At 37.6% G+C, this 19496-nt stretch overlaps 1 protein-coding gene across 1 annotated transcript; it reads right to left on the bottom strand.

Moving 5' to 3' along the window:
• Positions 1 to 654: 654 nt before the first annotated feature.
• On the bottom strand, positions 655 to 18009 carry TMEM50A (transmembrane protein 50A). Its single transcript, XM_054571751.1, has 7 exons — positions 17859 to 18009; positions 15528 to 15633; positions 13316 to 13428; positions 10590 to 10657; positions 8692 to 8784; positions 6214 to 6274; positions 655 to 996 (listed from the first exon to the last, which is right to left on the bottom strand). Exons 2-7 carry the CDS (start codon positions 15618 to 15620, stop codon positions 951 to 953), a joined length of 474 nt encoding a protein of 157 aa, XP_054427726.1. The 5' UTR covers positions 15621 to 15633; positions 17859 to 18009; the 3' UTR covers positions 655 to 950.
• Between the last annotated feature and the right edge of the window lie 1487 nt (positions 18010 to 19496).

Raw genomic sequence — 19496 nt, 5'->3', positions numbered from 1 at the left:
ACAGGCTATGAGAATTCCCAGCAGTTCATGTTTGTAATTAAAACTGACCTGGCTGGTCTATTTTGAGCTTAGTGGTTCAGTACAGAGATAAGATGAAACATGGAATCCAACGTTATTAGCAAACCAACAACGAAATTTGTCACCTGAGTATAGTGTGGACTCCCTACGCTTTTCTCCTTTCCTTCAATGGTAGATGTGGAGTGACCGCACGTCCCACCAGAACCACGTGTCACAGCTGAGTTATTACCAACTTCCCCACCCCCACCCCACCGGATCAGAGGCACAGAAAGGACAGTTTGAGGAGCCTGGTGGCTGGATCAGGAGTTATTCTCTCCCGCCATGCTCATTCACCTCCTGGGAGACCCTTAATAGCTACCTACACTGAAATGTTTTCAGAATTTTTGGCACAACTATATATACCAAACTCAACGTATAGTGAGAAAGAATTCTGACCACTAACATCTTTAATAGTGTAAACAATTAAAAAAAAGAATCCTGACCACTGAATAGTTTTTAAAAACAAGAAAATGTTTATGTTTCACTTAACATTTGACAAAGAAGAGCCCACATTTTAATAAACACATGCCTTCAGAGCACTTTAATTGCATTTTGAACTTTGAATATGACAAATACTCATATGAGGTATATCCACAATTTCTTTTGTAATTTATTTTTATTTTTACAAATTATACCATGATAAAACAATAAAAATTACTCATGTGAAATACTTTTAACATTTTATAAGTTAATCAAATGCATACCACAATAGATTTTTGTTGTTATTTAAATAGGGATCTCTCATGATTTTAGTATCACACAAATTTAAGCGGAGGCTACACTCAGAAATAAGTTTAGAAAATGGCTTTACAAAAAACTGGGAGTAGTAAAAAAAGAACAAAAACAACAAAACCATGCAGGGCTGCTGTACAGTAGTAGTAAATCAGATATCTTCACTGCCATAAGTCTTCAGTGCGGCCAAACTTAAAAACCAGTCCTCTGTGAATAAAACAAGAAACATCATGTGACTAGCTAAGTTTGGAAAAAGAAAAGATGTGAGATTTAGAAGCCTGGGAAACTAGCAACAAAGAGTAATTGATGAGTTATATGAAAAAACCATGGGACATATTAGAACAGAAACCGGTCACTCCAAGGCAGTAAACTTACTGTGCCCAGTGGTGCTATTTATCACCAGCTTCCCCACATCTTTAACTGTGAGTATTGTGGACATATGTCACTCTTAAAAAGTTAATCAATGCTTAGTATGTAACCATTATATGTCTGATTTTTATCAAATTCATTCAATAAACCTTTTTCTTTTTTTTAGTATCAAGGTGTTAGGCTTTAGATGCTAGAGCTACAAAGAATAAGATATAGTTCCTGTCCTCAAGTTGCTCACATTCTTTTTCTTTTTTTTTAAAGATTTTATTTATTTATGGTTAGAGAGGGGAAGGGAGAGAGAAAGCAAGGGAGAGAAACATCAATGTGTGGTTGCTTCTCATGCGACCCCTCTTGGGAACCTGGCCTGCAACCCAGGCATGTGCCCTGACTGGGAATCAAACCAGTGACCTTTTGGATCATAGGCTAGCACTCAATCCACCGAGCCACACCAGCCAGGGCGTTGCTCACATTCTTGATGACACAATGTGTAAGTATTGGGAGGAAAAAAAGAGGTATATATACCAAATGTTAAGGGAGCACTGAAACAAAGAGAATTTATTCTGTCTGGATGTGTTAGAAAAGGATTTACAGAGACGGTAATAATAGACAAACTCTAAAGGCTAAGCAGAAGTTCAAATAGGAGTTTGGTATGTACAGGAACTAATGGAAAGATGAAGACAGACATTTCAGGAAGCAGAAATAGTATATCCAAAGGCAAAGAGGAATAAAAGACCACGAGGCCTCAGGAAAAGCCCAGGAGATCAACATGTCAGGAATATGCCCTCACAGAGCTTGCAGCCTAGGGTTTAGGTGGGAAATCTATAGTTGTGTTGAAGGCTTCAGTTTAAGAGGGGCAAGAGGACCATTATATGCATAAGAAGATATTCATGTATATCTGACTAGATATACAATGGCTAGACTATTTTAAGAGACAACTAGGATACGGACTGAGATGGCCAAAATTTGGTAAGCAAATTGAACAGCGTGGAAAATTGCCTACAGGGGTCTTAGGTTCCTTAAATGAACCAAGAAGGCAGGTGCCAGCCTCTATGTTCTACTAAAGGGCTGAATGGTAACCAGTACCAGGCACTGAATGAAATGGGGCTATGCAGCGATGTCCCCCTCCTTTAACTATTCAGCTCCAGCTGACTGCTGTGTGTGGCCCAGGGTTGTCAGATCTTCCAGTTTTTCAAGAAAAGTCCAAAACTCAGATTTTTATGTAAAATCTCTCGATTTTTAAATGTCAGCTCAATAAAACAAAAAGCCCTGTATAGGCTAAATAAAACAGCACTGTGGGCAGACCTTGGCTGGGTAGCTACTAGTGTTGATCTCTCCTGTAGACAGCTCTGGGTTCTAAAAAATTTAAGATGGAAAATGACAGGATGAGAGCTATGTTTTAGAGGAAAAATTAATGACAACAACAACAAAAAACTGGATCCAAGGGAAGTGAACCTTTCAGGAAGGGATGACAACAACTGAACATAAACAATGGAAATGGACAAAAAAAGAACAGGTTGAAGATGACTCAGGGGCAGATTCAATAGGGCTTGGATGTGGGAAACAGATGCAATTGAGAAACTGAAGACAGAAGTAGAGGTTTCACTGGCATATGCTGGTTTTTGTTTTCTCATCTGTTTTCCAACTACTGGTGTAACTCAAGGTTATGTCCCCAATCATAATCATCAATTTAAAACAGGTTTCATAGGTCTTTCTAAAGGTAAACACTGCTGCTTTTGATGAAAACAAAAATGGAACCTGGAAGTCAGCTATAGTCTCTCTTGGAAGTATATTTCTATCTATGAAGGATTTACACCTGAAAAGGTGATTTGATCTCTGTTCTACCAGTTAGTATCAGGTCTACTGCTGCAAAACAAAACAAACAAACAAAACCCAAATCTCAAATTAGTTACTAAGGGGCTCTACTCTCCAGACAGTTTAAAAGAGCCATGGTAAATACTAGTCAACAGATATAAACGGTAAACTGAAGTTTTGTGGGCAAGCGCTAGTCCCTTCTACACTGTCAAATGGTGTCCACTAGTTGAATTTAATTTTGATTTGCTCATAGTATTTTCAAAAAACTGGATTAGCCCTGGCTGGTGTGGCTCAGTGGATTGAGTGCCAGCCTGCAAACCAAAGGGTCACAGGTTCGATTCCCAGTCAGGGCACATGCCTGGGTTCCAGGCCAGGTCCCCAGTAAGGGGAATGCAAGAGGCAACCACACATTGATGTTGCTCTCCCTCTCTTTCTCCATCCCTTCCCCTCCGTCTAAAAATAAATAAATAAAAATCTTTAAAAATAAGAAACAATGGGAAAATAAAGATGAGTAAATATTTTTTAAAAGACTGGATTAGTTTTTAGATCTAAGAAGTATAATAGTAACAAATGAAAAATTAACCAAATTTGTTGTACATAAGAGGAGTTTATTATAACTAATTTGAAATATCAATGATCAGTTTCCAAGGTTTTGGGAAATGTGATAATTATTGAATGAACTTATGTTTCTTCTCTCATTGGAAGAATTAAAAAATTTCCCACAAATCCTCCTCGTCAACAATGCTGTGACAGAGTAACTTCTCTGCCAAAAGCATCTCAAGGTAGAAATTAAGTTTATCCTTTATTTTTGCCCAGTAAATAATAATTAAAATAAATTATTATCCCTCCCTGGCTGGTTCTCAGTAAATCCCCTCCCCACCACTCCAGCCTGAAGCCTTTCTTATTCCTGCTTCTGACCCTGTTATACCACCTTCCTCTGCCTGACGCTGCGGGGCACTGAGTTACCCTACCCGCCCCTGACCCTGTGATGATAGTGGTGTAGTGAGCTCAAGAGGCCTGGTCCATCTTTGAAGGTGCTCAAACCTCATCCTGGCAGGGTACACCGCTCAGTGGGTTAGAGTGTTGTCCCAGTACCAAGGTTGCGGGTTTGATTCCCCCGTCAGAGCATACACAAGGAGCAACAAATGAATACACAAATAGGTGGAACAACAAACTAATGTTTGTCTATCTCTCTCAAATCAACTTTAAAATGCTCAAACCTCAAAATTCCAGCTTGAATGGGAAAGAAATCCTAAATCCTCTCATAAACACAAGCTACACTACCCTACAAAATAACGAACTCATCCAAACCTTATTTCATAAGTTGGGAGGTGAGGTTTACCCACATTGTATTTTTCAAGTACAGTATTACATTATTTAAAAAAAAAAAAAAAAAAAAAGGAAGGCAACAGAACTAATACTAAACAACTGGTCGAAGATCCAGAAAAGGGAGAAAATGTCAAGTGAATTCATCCCAAATTTCAAATTTCAACATCATAGTAGCTAGAGTGTGAACCCTAGAGTCAGCGCAAGTTTAGCCATATGATCTCAAACAAGTTACCTAACTTCTTTGTGACTGCTTTCTCATATACAGAATGGGGTAACAATAGAGAAACCTTCAGAGTTGTTATAGGGATTAACTGGGAGCTTTTATGTAAAGCACTAAGAATGGTGCTTCAGTAAACTTTGGTCATTATCTTCTGCATAAAATCAATGGCTTAAATTTTTTTTTTTAAATTCTTTTGAGGTTTCCCCACTAGTTTTAGGACATAAGACATGACCCAAGAGGTTGTGTATCTTGCCACATTTAAGTTCACATTTTTCTTATTCCCAAACTGATTTTATAAAATTGCTAAATATCTGGTGGCGAAATGGAATACGTATGAATACCAACGGTTGACTATTACTGAAGAGCAACTATTAACATTTCATGAGTGGTTCCGAGTAGACACAGGGCTTCTATTTCCTTTTTGAGGGTGGCAAGGGACAGGGAAAGAAAAGGCCTAAAACAGTTTCCTAGAATATACAGCAATTTTGAAAACTTTTTTTGGATTAGGGATTTCTTTGAAAAATCTCTTCCTAGAAACACCAACGTCTTGCACATAGAAATGGCTGGTGGTTCCCCATCATCAGAAACCTAGCTATGGAACGAGGGATAAGAACTCCTATGCAAAGTGAAAGGTCGCCAGTTTGATGCCGGGTCAGGGCACAGGCCTGGGCTGTGGGTTCTGCCTGATGTTTCTCTCCCTTCCTTCCCTGCTCTCTAAAAATAAGTAAATAAAATCTTAAAGAAACAAAACAAAACAACTCCTGATGCACAGGATAAAAGTTTGGGGTTTTTTTTTTGTTGTTCTTTTTTTTGGTCTTTTTGGGTGTGAGGGAGTGGAAGGCTAAGGATAGAGGAGAAAGCAGGCCCTGAATGTCCAGAAAAGAATAAACATTGAAGAAGATTATTAATAAAAGTATTAAAGTTTTTAGGGGTTTTATTAATCTTTTAATTTGTCACTTCATCAGCAGGATAAAAAAATGTTAGGGCTTTTCCTATACCTCAAATATCATGCACAAATTTTAACAACACCAAGGATAGAAGGAACCATAAAATGCACCCAGAAACAAAATCTTCAGGAGAAATGGTGTTAAGTCAGCTTATCATTAAAAGCAACTGCTAGAAATACAGATTTAAAATGAACATTGTCAGTGTTATATAACTTAATCTACACAAATCACAGTTCTTCATTAAAGGGGAGGTGGTGGCAATTTTATTTTTGTAAAGAACTCCTGGTTCTTGTTTAACAGGTCTCTGTTCGATCCATTTCCCTACTCTTTTAATTTTTTTTTTTAAGAATTGATTTTAGAAAGAAGAAGAGGGAGGAAGGGAGGACGAAGGGGAGCGGGAGCAGGGGGAGAGAGAGAGAAACATCTATTTGTATTCTTGTATGTGCCCAGACCCAGGACTGAACCTGCAACCTTGGCGTATCGGGACGACGATCTAACCAACAGAATTACCCAGCCAGGGTGGTGGTGGCAACTTTAAAAATCGATGTATGTTTCCAAAATTGGCAGCAAACGAACCCATGTATTAAAAATATCTTTCTCATGCTTCATATTTTATGACAATAACATGGGGGAGGGGCACTGGACAGGGATAAATAAAGCAACTAAACATATAAATGACATATAAGAAACTATTATGAAAAAATAATTTAAAAGAAAAAAAGGATGAAAAATGCAAAACAAACTTACCCAAAAAAGATGAAGGCATTTTGGAAAAATACAGCAATTCCAGGGTACACTATGGCTTTTTCTGTTAAAAAAAAAAAAAAATTTAGAGGTTTATCATCTCAAAACATTTACTTTCTGATTCTGCTGAATATTAGTTCTCCTGGTAACTATAGTTGGTTTGAGTATTAAATGACATAATACATATGACAGAGTCTAGTGTTGGTTTAGTAACAGACAGACCCCTTCGTTCATATAACCAATATTTACTGAGTGCATACCATGTTCAGCACTGTTTAATGTGCTGAGGATACAGCCGAAAATAAAACAGGCAAATTTTTTTTGCTTTCATGGAGCTAGACGATATAGGGAATAAACAAGGAGAAAATAGAAACAGGAAGTGCAACAAATGATGGCGTTTCATACAGGTGTCCAGGAAGACTTCATGTGAATGTGACACTGACCCGAAGACAGGAATGAAGTGCGGGCAGGGGCCATGCAGAAGCAGCAAAACAGCAACCGCAAAAGCCCTGAGGTGGAAGCACAGTGGTACGGTAGGGACGGTCGCGTGGGCAAAAGACAGGTGAGAGAAATATGAGGGGCCTGCTGGGTGGAGAGACCCTACAGAGCCGTGCACTCATAGCAAGGGCTTTGATTTTTACTGAATGAGGTAAGGGGCCACTGGAGGGGGAAAAGAGACATGAGTTGACATATTTTAATAGGATCTCTGGCTGCGGTGCTGAGAGCGGACTAGAGTGGCCAAGGGGAGAAGCAGAAACCTGTGAGCAGGCTACTTCAGGAAGTCTGGCAGGGGGCTGTAACGTACTGAACCAGGGTGGGAACAATGGAGACGGTAAAGAATGGTCAAATGAGAGATCTATTTTAACAGCAGAGCAGCAGGATATGCTGCTGGCTTGGATATGGAGAGTGAAAGAAAGAGGTATCATCTCTGACAGGCCATATCCACCAGGGTTTTGGCCTTTACTTCTGGGGGAATAGATTAGCTGAGACGGGCAAGACTGCAAGAGGAGCATTTTGTTCTGATTTTATCCTAAGTTAAAATTCTCATAAATTTATACTATTAGCTGTCAATAATTGCTCACTAACTGACAAACCAAGGCATGATGAATAGACAAATTATCAACTTTTCCTCAAAATATTTTTTAATTTATCTGGTTTTACCAAAACAGCTCATTTGTATAGTAAGACTACATTAAATAACAATTACCATCAGAATGGCTCATAGAGATCTTGTAGAAAGGCAACTTTCTAAAATTATAGATATGTTACTAATGATTCTCAAAGCATAACCAGGCTCCAAAAGCTTTTTGAAAAAAAATCTTAAAATTCTCTGAGGTAAACATTTTCCTACAAAAAGGAACTCTGTATTAGTAGTTGTATCTGGGTAAGGAGAATTGTCGGCCCTGGCTGGTGTGGCTCAGTGGACTGAGTGCTGGCCTGTGAACCAAAGGGTCACTGGTTCAATTCCCAGTAAGGGAACATGCCTTGGTTGCTGGCCAGGTCGCCAGGAGGGGGCGTGTGGGAGGCAACCACACATCGATGTTTCTCTCTCCCTCTTTCTCCTTCCCTTCCCCTCTCTCTAAAAGTAAATAAATAAAATCTTAATTAAAAAAAAATTATCAGTAATTATATATTCTTCTGTAAGCTCTTTTATGGTCTCAGTTTTCTACAATGAACAAAGTATTATGCAATTCAAATGAAAAAAAGTAATTTCTTTGTTTTTAAGATATGATGGTGACAATTTTGTGGCAACAAGAGCACTTGTCATTATCATATTGTGTTAAATGCAAAAGCAGGGCTCAAAATTTGATTTATACTACAATCGTAAGTACATAAAATACAGAACAGATCAAAGAAAATATACCAAAATATTTAAGAGCAGTAAGGTTATTACAGTTTCTTTTTCAGTTCTTTCTTTTCTACATTTCTGGTAACATGGTTTTAATAACAAATATATAGAGAGAGCATTTAAGATCTTGCTTCCTGGCATGTCTTCAATTTGGCTCAAATAAATCTTGTAAAAATTCTCAAAAAAAAGTAAACATTAAAGATGAACATTAAATGTTAATTTATTTTTCTTTCTAAAAGGAGATGATATCATTATCAGGAAGGCTAATTAGCTCAATAAATTTCAATTCTAGGATGTTAGAGCTTTGAACAGATATTACTCAGTAAGTCAAAACCTGCCAAAAAGCTGGAGAACACATACGTTCTGCTAGTGAGGTTTTGGGAAGCTAAAGGAGAGCAAGGCTTGGACCTGTGTCCCACTCCTTCCAAGCTTTAGAAGAAAAAATGTAGAAGAAAGGGATCCTAAAAACATACCAAACAAAACAAAATACTAACAGGAAGAGGGGAGTTCCTAGGTATAAGTGCATTACTAGTAGCTGGTCTATTATATGAAAAAAGCTTTATTCTAAAATAACCAGCTTTAATGTTCAGTTTCAGTATTCCATCAAAGTAAAATATAAGCTGTGCTCTTACCTTTAGCAACATAACCACCAAAGAGAATCCACATAGATGCAATCAGAGAACCGAAGGCCAGCATAAAACCAATGAACAGCCAAATGCGAGCACCTTAAAAGAATTAACATTTTACCAGAATTGTTTCTCATATGGCAGCAGTCAGTTCAATTAAGTTCTCAGAAAGAAAACAAAAACCCAAACAGAAAAAATGTATAGAGGCCATCCATTAAAGTCAAAAATAAGATGAGGAGATGTGTTGAATATCTTTCAAGAGTGAAGCCACTGGCCTTTTTCTTGGTGGCTGGTCTGTGTATTTTAATTGCCTATTTTACTTTCACTCAATATGCACACCAAGAGAAACTATCCTCAATCTTCCAGTAAAAATCTTACAAAGTGTGTTTCATCATATTTAGAGGCTCATACTCCATATATTTTTAGAAACTGTGCTGCAAAATTTAAATTCCTCCAAGAGAACTTTCAAACAAAAACATAGGTATAATTAACAAAAAATTAAATTCATATTCATTGATATGTGAATCTAAACACTACTGTATTTCACTTCCAGGAAGTCAGGCAGCAAAATAAATTCAAATTTATTGTGGTTGGCACTTAGGAAAGCTGCATTAAAATTTTGTTAATAGAAGAAGGCTTAAAACACATTTTATAATATTTATGAAAATATGCTATAAAATAAATGGTATCATTAGACTGCCTAAAATGAATTGAGATGAGTTTATTTCATTAGCACAAATAAATTTTAATAAAAACACTGGCTCATTCAATAAAGCACAGCAAATAGAATGCTATATATAAATTTCTGACTTCCTATCCAAAACATAAAACAATATTTATGAAATAAGTAAGCTGTTAGTCATAGATGAGGTATTAAAACAAATAAAACTGGCTCTGAACCCCCAAAGCTATGTTAGCTAACAAATTTTATTTAGAGATGTGATGGCCATATTTTAGTCCTGGCTCTAGCTATTAACTGTCTTATTATCAACACTAACTGCTAACATTAATTTACCTATTCCTTTAGAGTTTACAAGGTTAAGGTAGGTCAACGTTTCTGCATCTCTTCTACTTTAAGTTCACCTATGAAGAGAGTGAACCAAGAAGCCTGAAAACATAGACCAGAGCTGACTAGTGGTTTCTCCTGTTTCATTAAAAAACAAACAAAAAACACTCAATTTGCCCATATTCAAGCTTATTTTTTAATAAATGTAATACGTTCAGTTTACCATTTAAATTGCTTAATAAATACATTTCCTCTAAAATCTTTGAGCAAACTAGGCTCTTGGGAGCTGGGCCACGGTGCCCAGTATCCTGCCTGCCTCACGTCCATGACAATGGAGTCCAGCAGAGGTGAGCTCCTCAGTTGAGTACGAAGGGCCTGGATGAAACTAAGCACTAAAATTCTATTATTATATTCAGTTTTACAAGATTAAAAAAGTTCTGGAGGTTAGTTGCACAACAATGTGAATGTAATTAACACTACTACACTGTACGCTTAGAAATGGTTAAGATGTCAAATTTTAAAACAGACACTAACACCTATGACTCTAAACTATTTCCAAATGCTAATTCAATCAAATAAGGCTGGCAAAAAAGGTAAGAAAATAATTTATATGGTATAGCTGAAAGTACTCTAAGTTCTATTTTGCATTATACACTGTTCTTTATATGTTTACATCTACACACCATTGCACAGGATTATACATTCAAAACTGTATATTCTGTACGTTAAAGCCGACTTTGACCAAATGCAACTTTTACCTTGTGCTTTGGAACCTACAACCTCTGCTCTAGATACTCCTCCATCCAATCTCTGATCCGAAGGAGTGAGACAAGGGTCCTTTCCATGTGTAATTCTCATTTTAAGGACGCAAGGTAAAATACTGTTTGCATTTATTTACCTGTTTGACCCAGGCATCCTTCGCTGTAACTGTCACCTCGGACTTGTCCGTTCGACACTGCATTAATCCTGTATAAATAAAACCAAGAAGTCAGGGTCTCCAAGAGGAGACTATCCATGACATCAAATTACCAGATACAAGAAGCTTCAGTTCCTCAAGTTTAAGATTAGGGTTCATATGACTGTGAGCAAGTCCCTCCAACCAGACAGCCTTTAAAGCAAGGATTACAGTCCCAAGACCAACAGAATCAGCATCACCTGGAAACGCATTAGAAAGAAAATTCTCTGGCCCCACCCAAACTTACTAAAGCAGAAACTCTGGGTATGGGGCTCAGCAAATCTGAGTTTTAACAAGTCCTTTAGATGATTCTGGTGCTTTTTTAAATGTGAAAGTGAAATTCTCAAAATAGTCAATTATACCTCAATTTTTAAAAATTCTCAAAATTATATCTTGTTAAGATTGGAACAATCTTCAGCTTGGTCCTATCTAGTTTTCCATTTGTACATATCAGACATACTCAACACAAAGATATTCAAGTGGTAAAATCTTGTTTTTTCAATTCCTGATAAATGATCCAAACATAAAATGTCTTTCACTAACTTTCATAGAGTACCCTAAATTGAGAGAGCCTTGCCTTCCTGAGAAGTATCCTTTTAAAAAAATTTTAAATGTTTACATCAAGTTAAAAAGCTAAACATTATATATATTTTACACATACCACTAGAATGTAAACTTTGCAAGGGCAGGGGTGCTGTTGATCTCATTTCCATTTTTATTCTCAGGGCCTAGCACAGGGCTTAACACGTGGTAGGTGTTCAATAAATGTTGTTAAATATCTAAACCCTAATTTTTTTCACAATGATATAAAGTCTTAATTTATTCATTCAAGTCTAAATTTTAGAATGATCAAAATACTCATAATTATATTCAGTGACCTCTATACTAACTAAATTACTTGGTACATAAAATATTGTTAAAAATAAGCTTCATATTTTTAAAAATGCAGATGTTCCTAGGTTAGTGGTGCTTAGTTCTTGTTTCTTCTTGCTGAGCCATTTGAATAGATTTTATGACTTTCTGTCAGACAGCCAGGACCCTGCCTTGTCAGTCTCAAAAGATCTCTAGTTGTTCTCTGGTATTACTAGTTTTATATATAATCTCAAACTTACAGAAAACTTTTAAGTACAGTTCAAATAAATTTTTTCTCTGAAACATCTGGAAGCTGTCAACATAATGCCCCACAACCCCGGAAACTACTACCTACAAAGAAGACATACAATTATATGTTATTTCCCACAAACAAGACATTTCTAACAGAACCATGATACAATCATCAAAATCAGGAAATGAGCAATGATTCATTACCACTGCCATTATTTAATCTTCAGAACTTATTCAAGTTCCTCAGTTGTCCCAATAATGCTCTTAATAGTAAAAAGATCTTGTCCAGCCCTGACTGGTGTGGTTCAATAGATTGAGTGCTGTCCTGTGAACCAAAGGGTCACTGGTCTGATTCCCAGTCTAGGGCACATGCCTGGGTTGGGGGCAGGGTCCCCCAGGAGGGGATGCGCAAAAGGCAACCACACATTGATGTTTCTCTCCCTTTCTCCCTGCCTTCTCCTCTCTAAAAATAAATAAATAAAATCTTCACCAAAAAAAAAAAAAAGAAGGATCCTGTCCAGAATCATGAGGTATATTCTGTTCTAATGTCTCATGTCTCTTTAGACTCCTCAGTCTAGAACAGTTCTTCAATTTTTTTTTTTTTTTTGCTGTTATTACCTTGACCCTTTTCTCCATTCATACTGGTCTCCATGCCATAGAGCCCTTGTTCTTGCTGTTCTGTCTGGAATGAGCCTCTCTCACATATACCCATGACGAACTCCTTCATTTCTTCAAGTGTTTACTCAAATATCACCTCTCTAGTGAGGGCTTCCTTAACTTGAATGAAAATATCTACACCCCATTTTATTTTTTAAGATTTTATGTACTTATTTATTTTTAGAGAGGGGGGAGGCAGCAAGAAATAGAGGAAGAGAAACATCAATAGGTGGTTGCCTTTTGCGTGCCCGCTACTGGGGGGCCTGGCCCACAACCCAGATGTGCGCCCTGACTGGGAACCAAACCAGCAACCCTTTGGTTCACAGAGCAGCACTCAATCCACTGAGCCACACCAGCCAGGGCTCTATACCCCCGCTGACATTTTACATCTCTCTTCTTTGCCATATCTCCCTTCTCTGCTCTTTCTCACAAGGGCTCATCATTATCTAACATGCTATGTATTTAATTTATTTTTCTTTTGTTACTACCTGCCTCACTCATTAGGGTATAAATTCCAGAAAGGCATGGATTTTCCTGTTTTAGTCACTTTCCTGTTTCTACTGCAGAGCCTGGGAATATAAAAGCTTAACAAAGATTTGTTAAATGAATAAATAAACCCTTAGACAAAATAGATGGTTTCTGACCTAAAAGTAATGTTATAAACACTGGCAGTATAGAAATAGGATAGTTGAGAGAAGCTGGGAGATAGAAGTGGAAAAGGAGAGATAAAAGGAAGAAAAGAAGGCTATTGCTTTTCTTTTTAAATCTTCTCTACTATTTGACTTTTAAACCATGCCCAGTATGTTAATTTAATAACATTTCAAAAATTTAAATCCACTCAACTACATGTAAAACATTTTTATTTTGTAACAATCTATGTAATAAGTGTCACTAACAATGACACTTACATTAGGAAGGCAATGGTTGCTATAACACCACAGGCATGGTATGAATGGTTGAACTCTTCCATACTGGGATAAATGACAGCTGCATCTATGATAATCCACCAGCCTGTAAAAAACTGAAACACACAAACAAAAACGGTGATACTAAGGAGACATTGCATATATTAATTTCATATATTACTGGCTAAAAAGAAAGCAAGATATCAAAGTGAATAGATCCCTTCTAATGAATTTCCAAATTTTCTTGAATGTTCTAGCAATGTTTTTAAAACATTTTATTTATTTACTTTAGAGAGAGGGAGAGGAAAAGAGAGAGAAACATTGTTGAGTTAGAGAAACAGTTGCCTTTCACACACCCCCAACTGGGAACCTGGCCTGCAACCCAGGCACGTGCCCTGACTGAGAATGGAACTGGTGATCTTTCAATACACACGCCCGCACTCAATCCACTGAGTCACGCCTGCCAGGGTCTGTGCTAGCAATTTCTTACATGTAACTGGCACATGGCTTAATATATAATTAAATATTAGATACCCTTAAGTCTGACAGCAATGAATATTAAAATGAACTTATTTTCTAAAAAAATGTTACAGTATCTCCTGGCAGGAAAAAAAAGTGATTCAGATTCCAACTGACAAAAAGAGTGGCCTGCTGCTGATATATTATAAGCCTCCAGAAAGATGTACTTATTGAAAAGAAAAAACAATCAAAATAATATGGAGGGTAATTATTGTTGATGTAAGTTTAGCTGTCCTCTTGACGTTGTGAATAAGTAATGGCTGCAGTTCTGCTCTTCCTTTTTTGAGTAATTACAGTGCAGTCTACAGATGGTTTCAGGTGTGATGCTAAATTCAATTTAACACCAAATTATAAATGATCTTAATTGAATTTGGTTCTGGATATTATCAAGGGCAAATATATAATGAAAAAATGTTAAAACTGCACAAATGTTTTTTTTATCATCTCAGGAGAAACTTACAAAATATTAACCAAATACTGATAAGTAGCTTAGAAGGTTTTGAAAGTAACCCCTTTCCCTACCCCAACTTCCAATCCTGGCCCAGTTAGTTCTGGAAATGCCATCTTCTGACAATTATTTTAAAATAACTATTTTAGACTAATCAAATTATTTTTATCAGGTTGTAGACAGATCCATACTCTATTAATGACATTTTCACTGGTTAACACAAGCACTCTTTCGCTTTTTTACTCTCAGCTCAATATATTCAAGATATTTATATTCTTCGTAGGTGAAAGTCCAAAGCTTTTTTTTTTATGTTTATAAGAGCAGAATTCTATGATAGTTTTATATTTGACCATTACTTTGGAAAGATATAGGATAATTTTCATAGATTATAAGTATCAGACAGTAGGGAAAGAAGAGATATTTAAACAGATATTTATTTGTTTACTTAAAATTGACTCAGAGCATGTTACAATATAGTGTCACACAATACAAATATTAGATGCCTTGAAGGATCTGCAAGGTAAATAACAATTTTATATTATGTCACTTCTAAGTAGTATTTTAAATGAGTTTTCTGTTTTTGTTTTTTAATGAGATTGAGAAGAAAGTTAACTTGATTATGGAGAAATACAATCATATCTCAATTAGTTTGACCTGTTTCTAAAATACTTCCTCGTAACTTAATTTACTCATTAAGAGGAGGCACAATCCATATAATGAATAAATACATAAAATAATACACTGCCTTGCCTAGGCTGGTGTGGCTCAGTGTGGGATTGAGTGCCAGCCTATAAACCAAAAAGTCTCTGGTTCGATTCCCAGTCAGGGCACATGCCTGGGTTGGGCGTCAGATCTCCCAGCTGGGGGCCTGTGAGAGACAACCGTGGCAACCTACTGAGGTATCTCTCACACATGGATATTTCTCTTCCTCTCTTTCTCCCTCACTTCCCCCTCTCTAAAAAGTAAATAAATATCTAAAAAAATAAAATAAAATATCCTGTCTTTCATTATACCATCCAGTTAAAGAAAAACAATTGATCTACTAATCAAATTTCAAACCATAATTTCAACGAAGAGTTGGAATGAAATGAATAACTCAACCTTCTCATAAACAAAATAGCAACATCTATTAAAATAAATTCAGTGGTCAAAGATAAAATAGTACAGATTTTAAAACATTATACAGAACTTAAAACACAAAACAAACACACCAAAATAATGAAGGCGCAAATTATCAATGACACTTACTAGAAAACCAGCAGCAATGGAAGCAATAGTATTGCGTTTTTCCCCCCAATCAATGCATTCTGAGCATCTCAATCCTTCTAGAAATCCAGACATTTTCTTCAGGACACTTAAAAAGCAAACAACAACAAAAAAACCAATTAAATAGAGTACTTCTATTTACTTGCTTTAAACCTGACTTATATTCTTAGAAAATAATAAACAGTTTGGGAATGATTTAATAAAAGTGAAGTTACAAATACAGTTGACCCTGGAACACATGGGGTCTTAGGGACACCAAATTCCCACACAGTGGAAAATCCAAGGATAACTTTTTGGCTCTCTCAAAACTTAACAACAATCCCTCAGCATCCACGGGGGAACGGTTCTGCAGATATGGGGGGGGACCTTTGCCGATATCAAAACCCCGGTATGCTCAAGTCCTTCATACAAAATAGTGTGGAACAATGTGTACAGTCAGGTCGGTCCTCTGCATCTGTGGATTCCTGGGATGGGAAACCCTGGGATGAAGAGGACTATGTATTTCTTGAAAAAAATCCACCTATACGTGGACCTGCACAATTCAAACTATGTTGTACAAAAGTCAACTGCACTTAAGTTTGGCTACATATACTTCTTCAGAATATTTGATTTAGCTTTTGATAAATTTCCATATTATAACTTTGGAAAATAAAATTTGGATTTATTCAGTATTTTCCCTTTAATATTTTTCTTAATTTAAAAGATGGTTTTGGCTTGCATTTATAAAATAAGTCCTGGGGATGCAAGGTACAGCATCACGACTATAGTGAATACTGTATTGTATTATTTGAAAGTTGTTAAGAGGGTAGATCTTGAAAGTTCTCATCACAAAAAAAAAAAATTTGTAATTATGTGTACTGATGGATGGCAACTAGACTTACTATGGTGATCATTTTGCAATATATAAGCATATCCAACCATTATGTTGTATATCATAAACATAATGTTATATGTCAATTATATCTCAATAAAAAATAAGAAATGGTTTTGGTATATTCAAGTAATATAAACAAATGTGGATATTCACATATTTACAATTTTTAGGATTATTAATTTTAATGCTAAATCAAGTTATTATATGATTTTGATATTTACAATCCAGGGGCACTAACATAGTGCAGAAACAAACGGTAAACTTTGGTTTTGAGTTAAAGCATGCAGTCAGGTGGAAAATATTTCTGTTAGGAATTTATACATTTTATTAGAGAACGTGTTTCTTCATACTCAGGTTAAGAAGTTAAATACTGTACTGCAGGTCTTCTACCTACATTACTCCATTATTTTTTCCTTCTCCAAGCCTGGCTTTTGGAGTAATTTCTACAAAAAGAACACCCATTTTCTTTTTAATATTCCTATCTCTGATTCTAACAAATGTTTTTCGGCCAAAAGAAGGTACAAAATTGAAATTAATGTTAATTCAGACCAAAAAATCCAGTGCTAAATTACCATAGTTGACCTAAAATGTCTTAACAAATTACATAAAACATTACTCCAAGCTGAGCTGTACAGACCTGACATGAGACACAGCCAGAATATATATTGCAGAGTATGAAAAAGCCAGAATTACGTAAAACTTCCTAATAATAATCAAGAAACACCCAAACTCCTACGGCGAATCTGAATCCGTCCATTAAAGCTACTCTATAACCACCAATCATGACCATCTAAAAACAAATCCTAAAAAAGAGCAATGAAACCTATTGTAACTTCCCTATTTAAAACTAAATATTAAAAACTGTGATACAACCAGTGCTGATTTGCCTTTAGGACGTGTTTGATTTTGAGAATACACTCGTTCTATTCCTCCCTGGGAGGAACAGCACGCCAGTAATGAGTTAGTTTCGGTTGTTTCCAAAGACCCCGCCTCGATTCCATTTTCCTTTGCTTTATTACCGGCACGCTCACGCCCAAACTCCGCCCTCCAGACCCTGGGGATTTTAGATGTAGAGAGTAGAATGGGACTTGGAAGACCTGGAAATAAGCTCTGGCTCGCGGTGTGAACCAGGCGGATCTCAGGTTCTCCAGTTATGAAGTAGGGAAGGCAATGTGATTTTCAGGGATCCTGGAGTCCCCGGGAAGGGCGCGGCCTGGCAGCCTGGCGGAGTCCGGACGCCGTCGCCCTCTCCCGTCACGGCCGGACCAGTTCAGAAGAAAGTAGCCAGGAAGGGTCCCACCAGGCACAGCCCAGAACGCAGCTTCCCAGAGGTGGAGGCAACGACCCTGTCAGCGCCAGCTGGGCACAGAACCCCGGGTCCGCGCACTCTCCGGCCTGCGGGGGTTCCTCCCTTTCCCCCACTCCCGCCTGGCACTTACGTCCAGCCCCGGCCGTGCAGTCGGTCCGGAGTCCGGTATCGCGCAGCGCGGGACCGCCTCAGTCTCCCAAATCCAGCCAAAAAAACAAAACGACCACAGCTACAGGCCCCTGGATGCCCGGATGTAGCAGTACCGCCCCCCGGGCTGGGTCGCGCATGCGGAGACACGGACTGGGAGAGGGGCGTGACGGTAGGAGAAGAAAGAGCGGAGGTAGGGCCAGAGGGAGCCACGCCCATTACGCCAAAGTCTCTGCCCTCGCCCTGGATCCAGCAGCACTGGCTTTCCTACGCGCTGAGAGCGCTTCTGGACCAGTGAAGTAGTAGTGTGAGTACACCGTCCAAGGGTGATGTGAGAAGTAGCTCTTTGTCCTAAGGTTTCGAAAGGGAGATGCCTGTTGGTACTTTGTGTCCATCTTGAGTGAGGTGGTAAGTTTTCTAGTGCTGGGGTCACTACTTTGTTGTAAGTTGTGCCCCGTACAACTCAACAGGTCCATTAAGGAAGTCAAAGCAGCTCTACCTAATACACAGAAACAAACACAGTAAGGCTGCCAAAATGAGGAGACAAAGAAATATGGCCCAAATGAAAGAACAGAACAGAACTCCAGAAAAAGAACTAAATGAAATAGAGATAAGCAACCTATCTTTGCACTGGAGATGCGCAGTTCAAAACATTAGTTATCAGGATGCTCCAGGAACTTACTGGGTACTTCAATGCCATAAAAAAGACCCAGGCAGAAATGAAGATTGCATTAAGTGAAAGAAAGAAAAATCCACAGGGAACCAACACTGGAAAGGGTGAAGCCAAGAATCAAATCAATGTTTTGAAAGAAAAGGAAGGAAAAAGCATTCACTCAGAACAGGAGAAGAGAAAAAGAATTTAAAAAAACAAACACCAAAAACGAGAGGCTTAGGAACCTCTAGGACATCTTTAAACCTACCAACATCTGAATCAGGGGTGCCAGAAGTAAAAGAGGAAGAACAAGAAATTGAAAACTTATTTGAAAAAATAATGAAAGAAAACTTTCCTAATTTGGTAAAGGAAATAGACATTCAAGTCCAGGAAGCACAGAGAATCCCAAACAAGATGAACCCAAAGAGTTCCACACCAACACACATCATAATTAAAATGCCAAATGTTAAAAATAAACGGAGAATCTTAAAAGCAGCAAGAGAAAAGCAGACAATTACCTGCAAAGGGGTTCCCATAAGACTGTCAGCTTATTTCTCAAAAGAAACTTTGCATGCTAGAATGGTCTGGCAAGAAGTATTCAGCCCTGACTGGTGTGGCTCAGTTTGTTGGGTGTTGTCCCACAAAGTGAAGGATCACCAGTTCATTTCTTGGTCAGGGCACATGCCTAGGTTGCGGGTTCAGTCCCCTTTTGGGGCTCATATGAGAGGCAACCAATCAATGTTTTTCTCTCACATTGACATTTCTTCCTTTCTTCCTCCCTCCTTTTCCCTCTCTCTAAAAATAAATAAGTAAAATCTTTAAAAAAAAATATTCAAAGTGATGACAAGCAAGGGCCTACACCCTAGATTACTCTATCTAGCAAACTATCATTTACAATGGAAGGGCAGATAAAGTGCTTCCCATACAGGGTAAAGCTAAAGGAGTTCATCATCACCAAGCCATTATTAT

This window comes from Pteronotus mesoamericanus, unplaced genomic scaffold, assembly GCF_021234165.1.
Source record: "Pteronotus mesoamericanus isolate MK-2021 breed Mesoamerican mustached bat unplaced genomic scaffold, CSHL_Meso_final contig_221, whole genome shotgun sequence".
NCBI classification, from domain to species: Eukaryota; Metazoa; Chordata; class Mammalia; order Chiroptera; family Mormoopidae; genus Pteronotus; species Pteronotus mesoamericanus.
The sequence above is the reverse complement of the archived record's forward strand: the minus strand, read 5'-3'. Positions and strand labels throughout refer to the sequence as shown.

Excerpts from the sequence above, each read along its gene's own strand:
- TMEM50A (XM_054571751.1), bottom strand. The coding sequence starts at position 15,620 with ATGTCTGGATTTCTAGAAGGATTGAGATGCTCAGAATGCATTGATTGG. Across the intron at positions 8,785-10,589 it reads AGGATGCCTGGGTCAAACAG|GTGCTCGCATTTGGCTGTTC; the intron begins GTAAATAAATGC and ends AATTCTTTTAAG. Across the intron at positions 997-6,213 it reads AATGCCTTCATCTTTTTTGG|AGGACTGGTTTTTAAGTTTG; the intron begins GTAAGTTTGTTT and ends TTTTATTCACAG.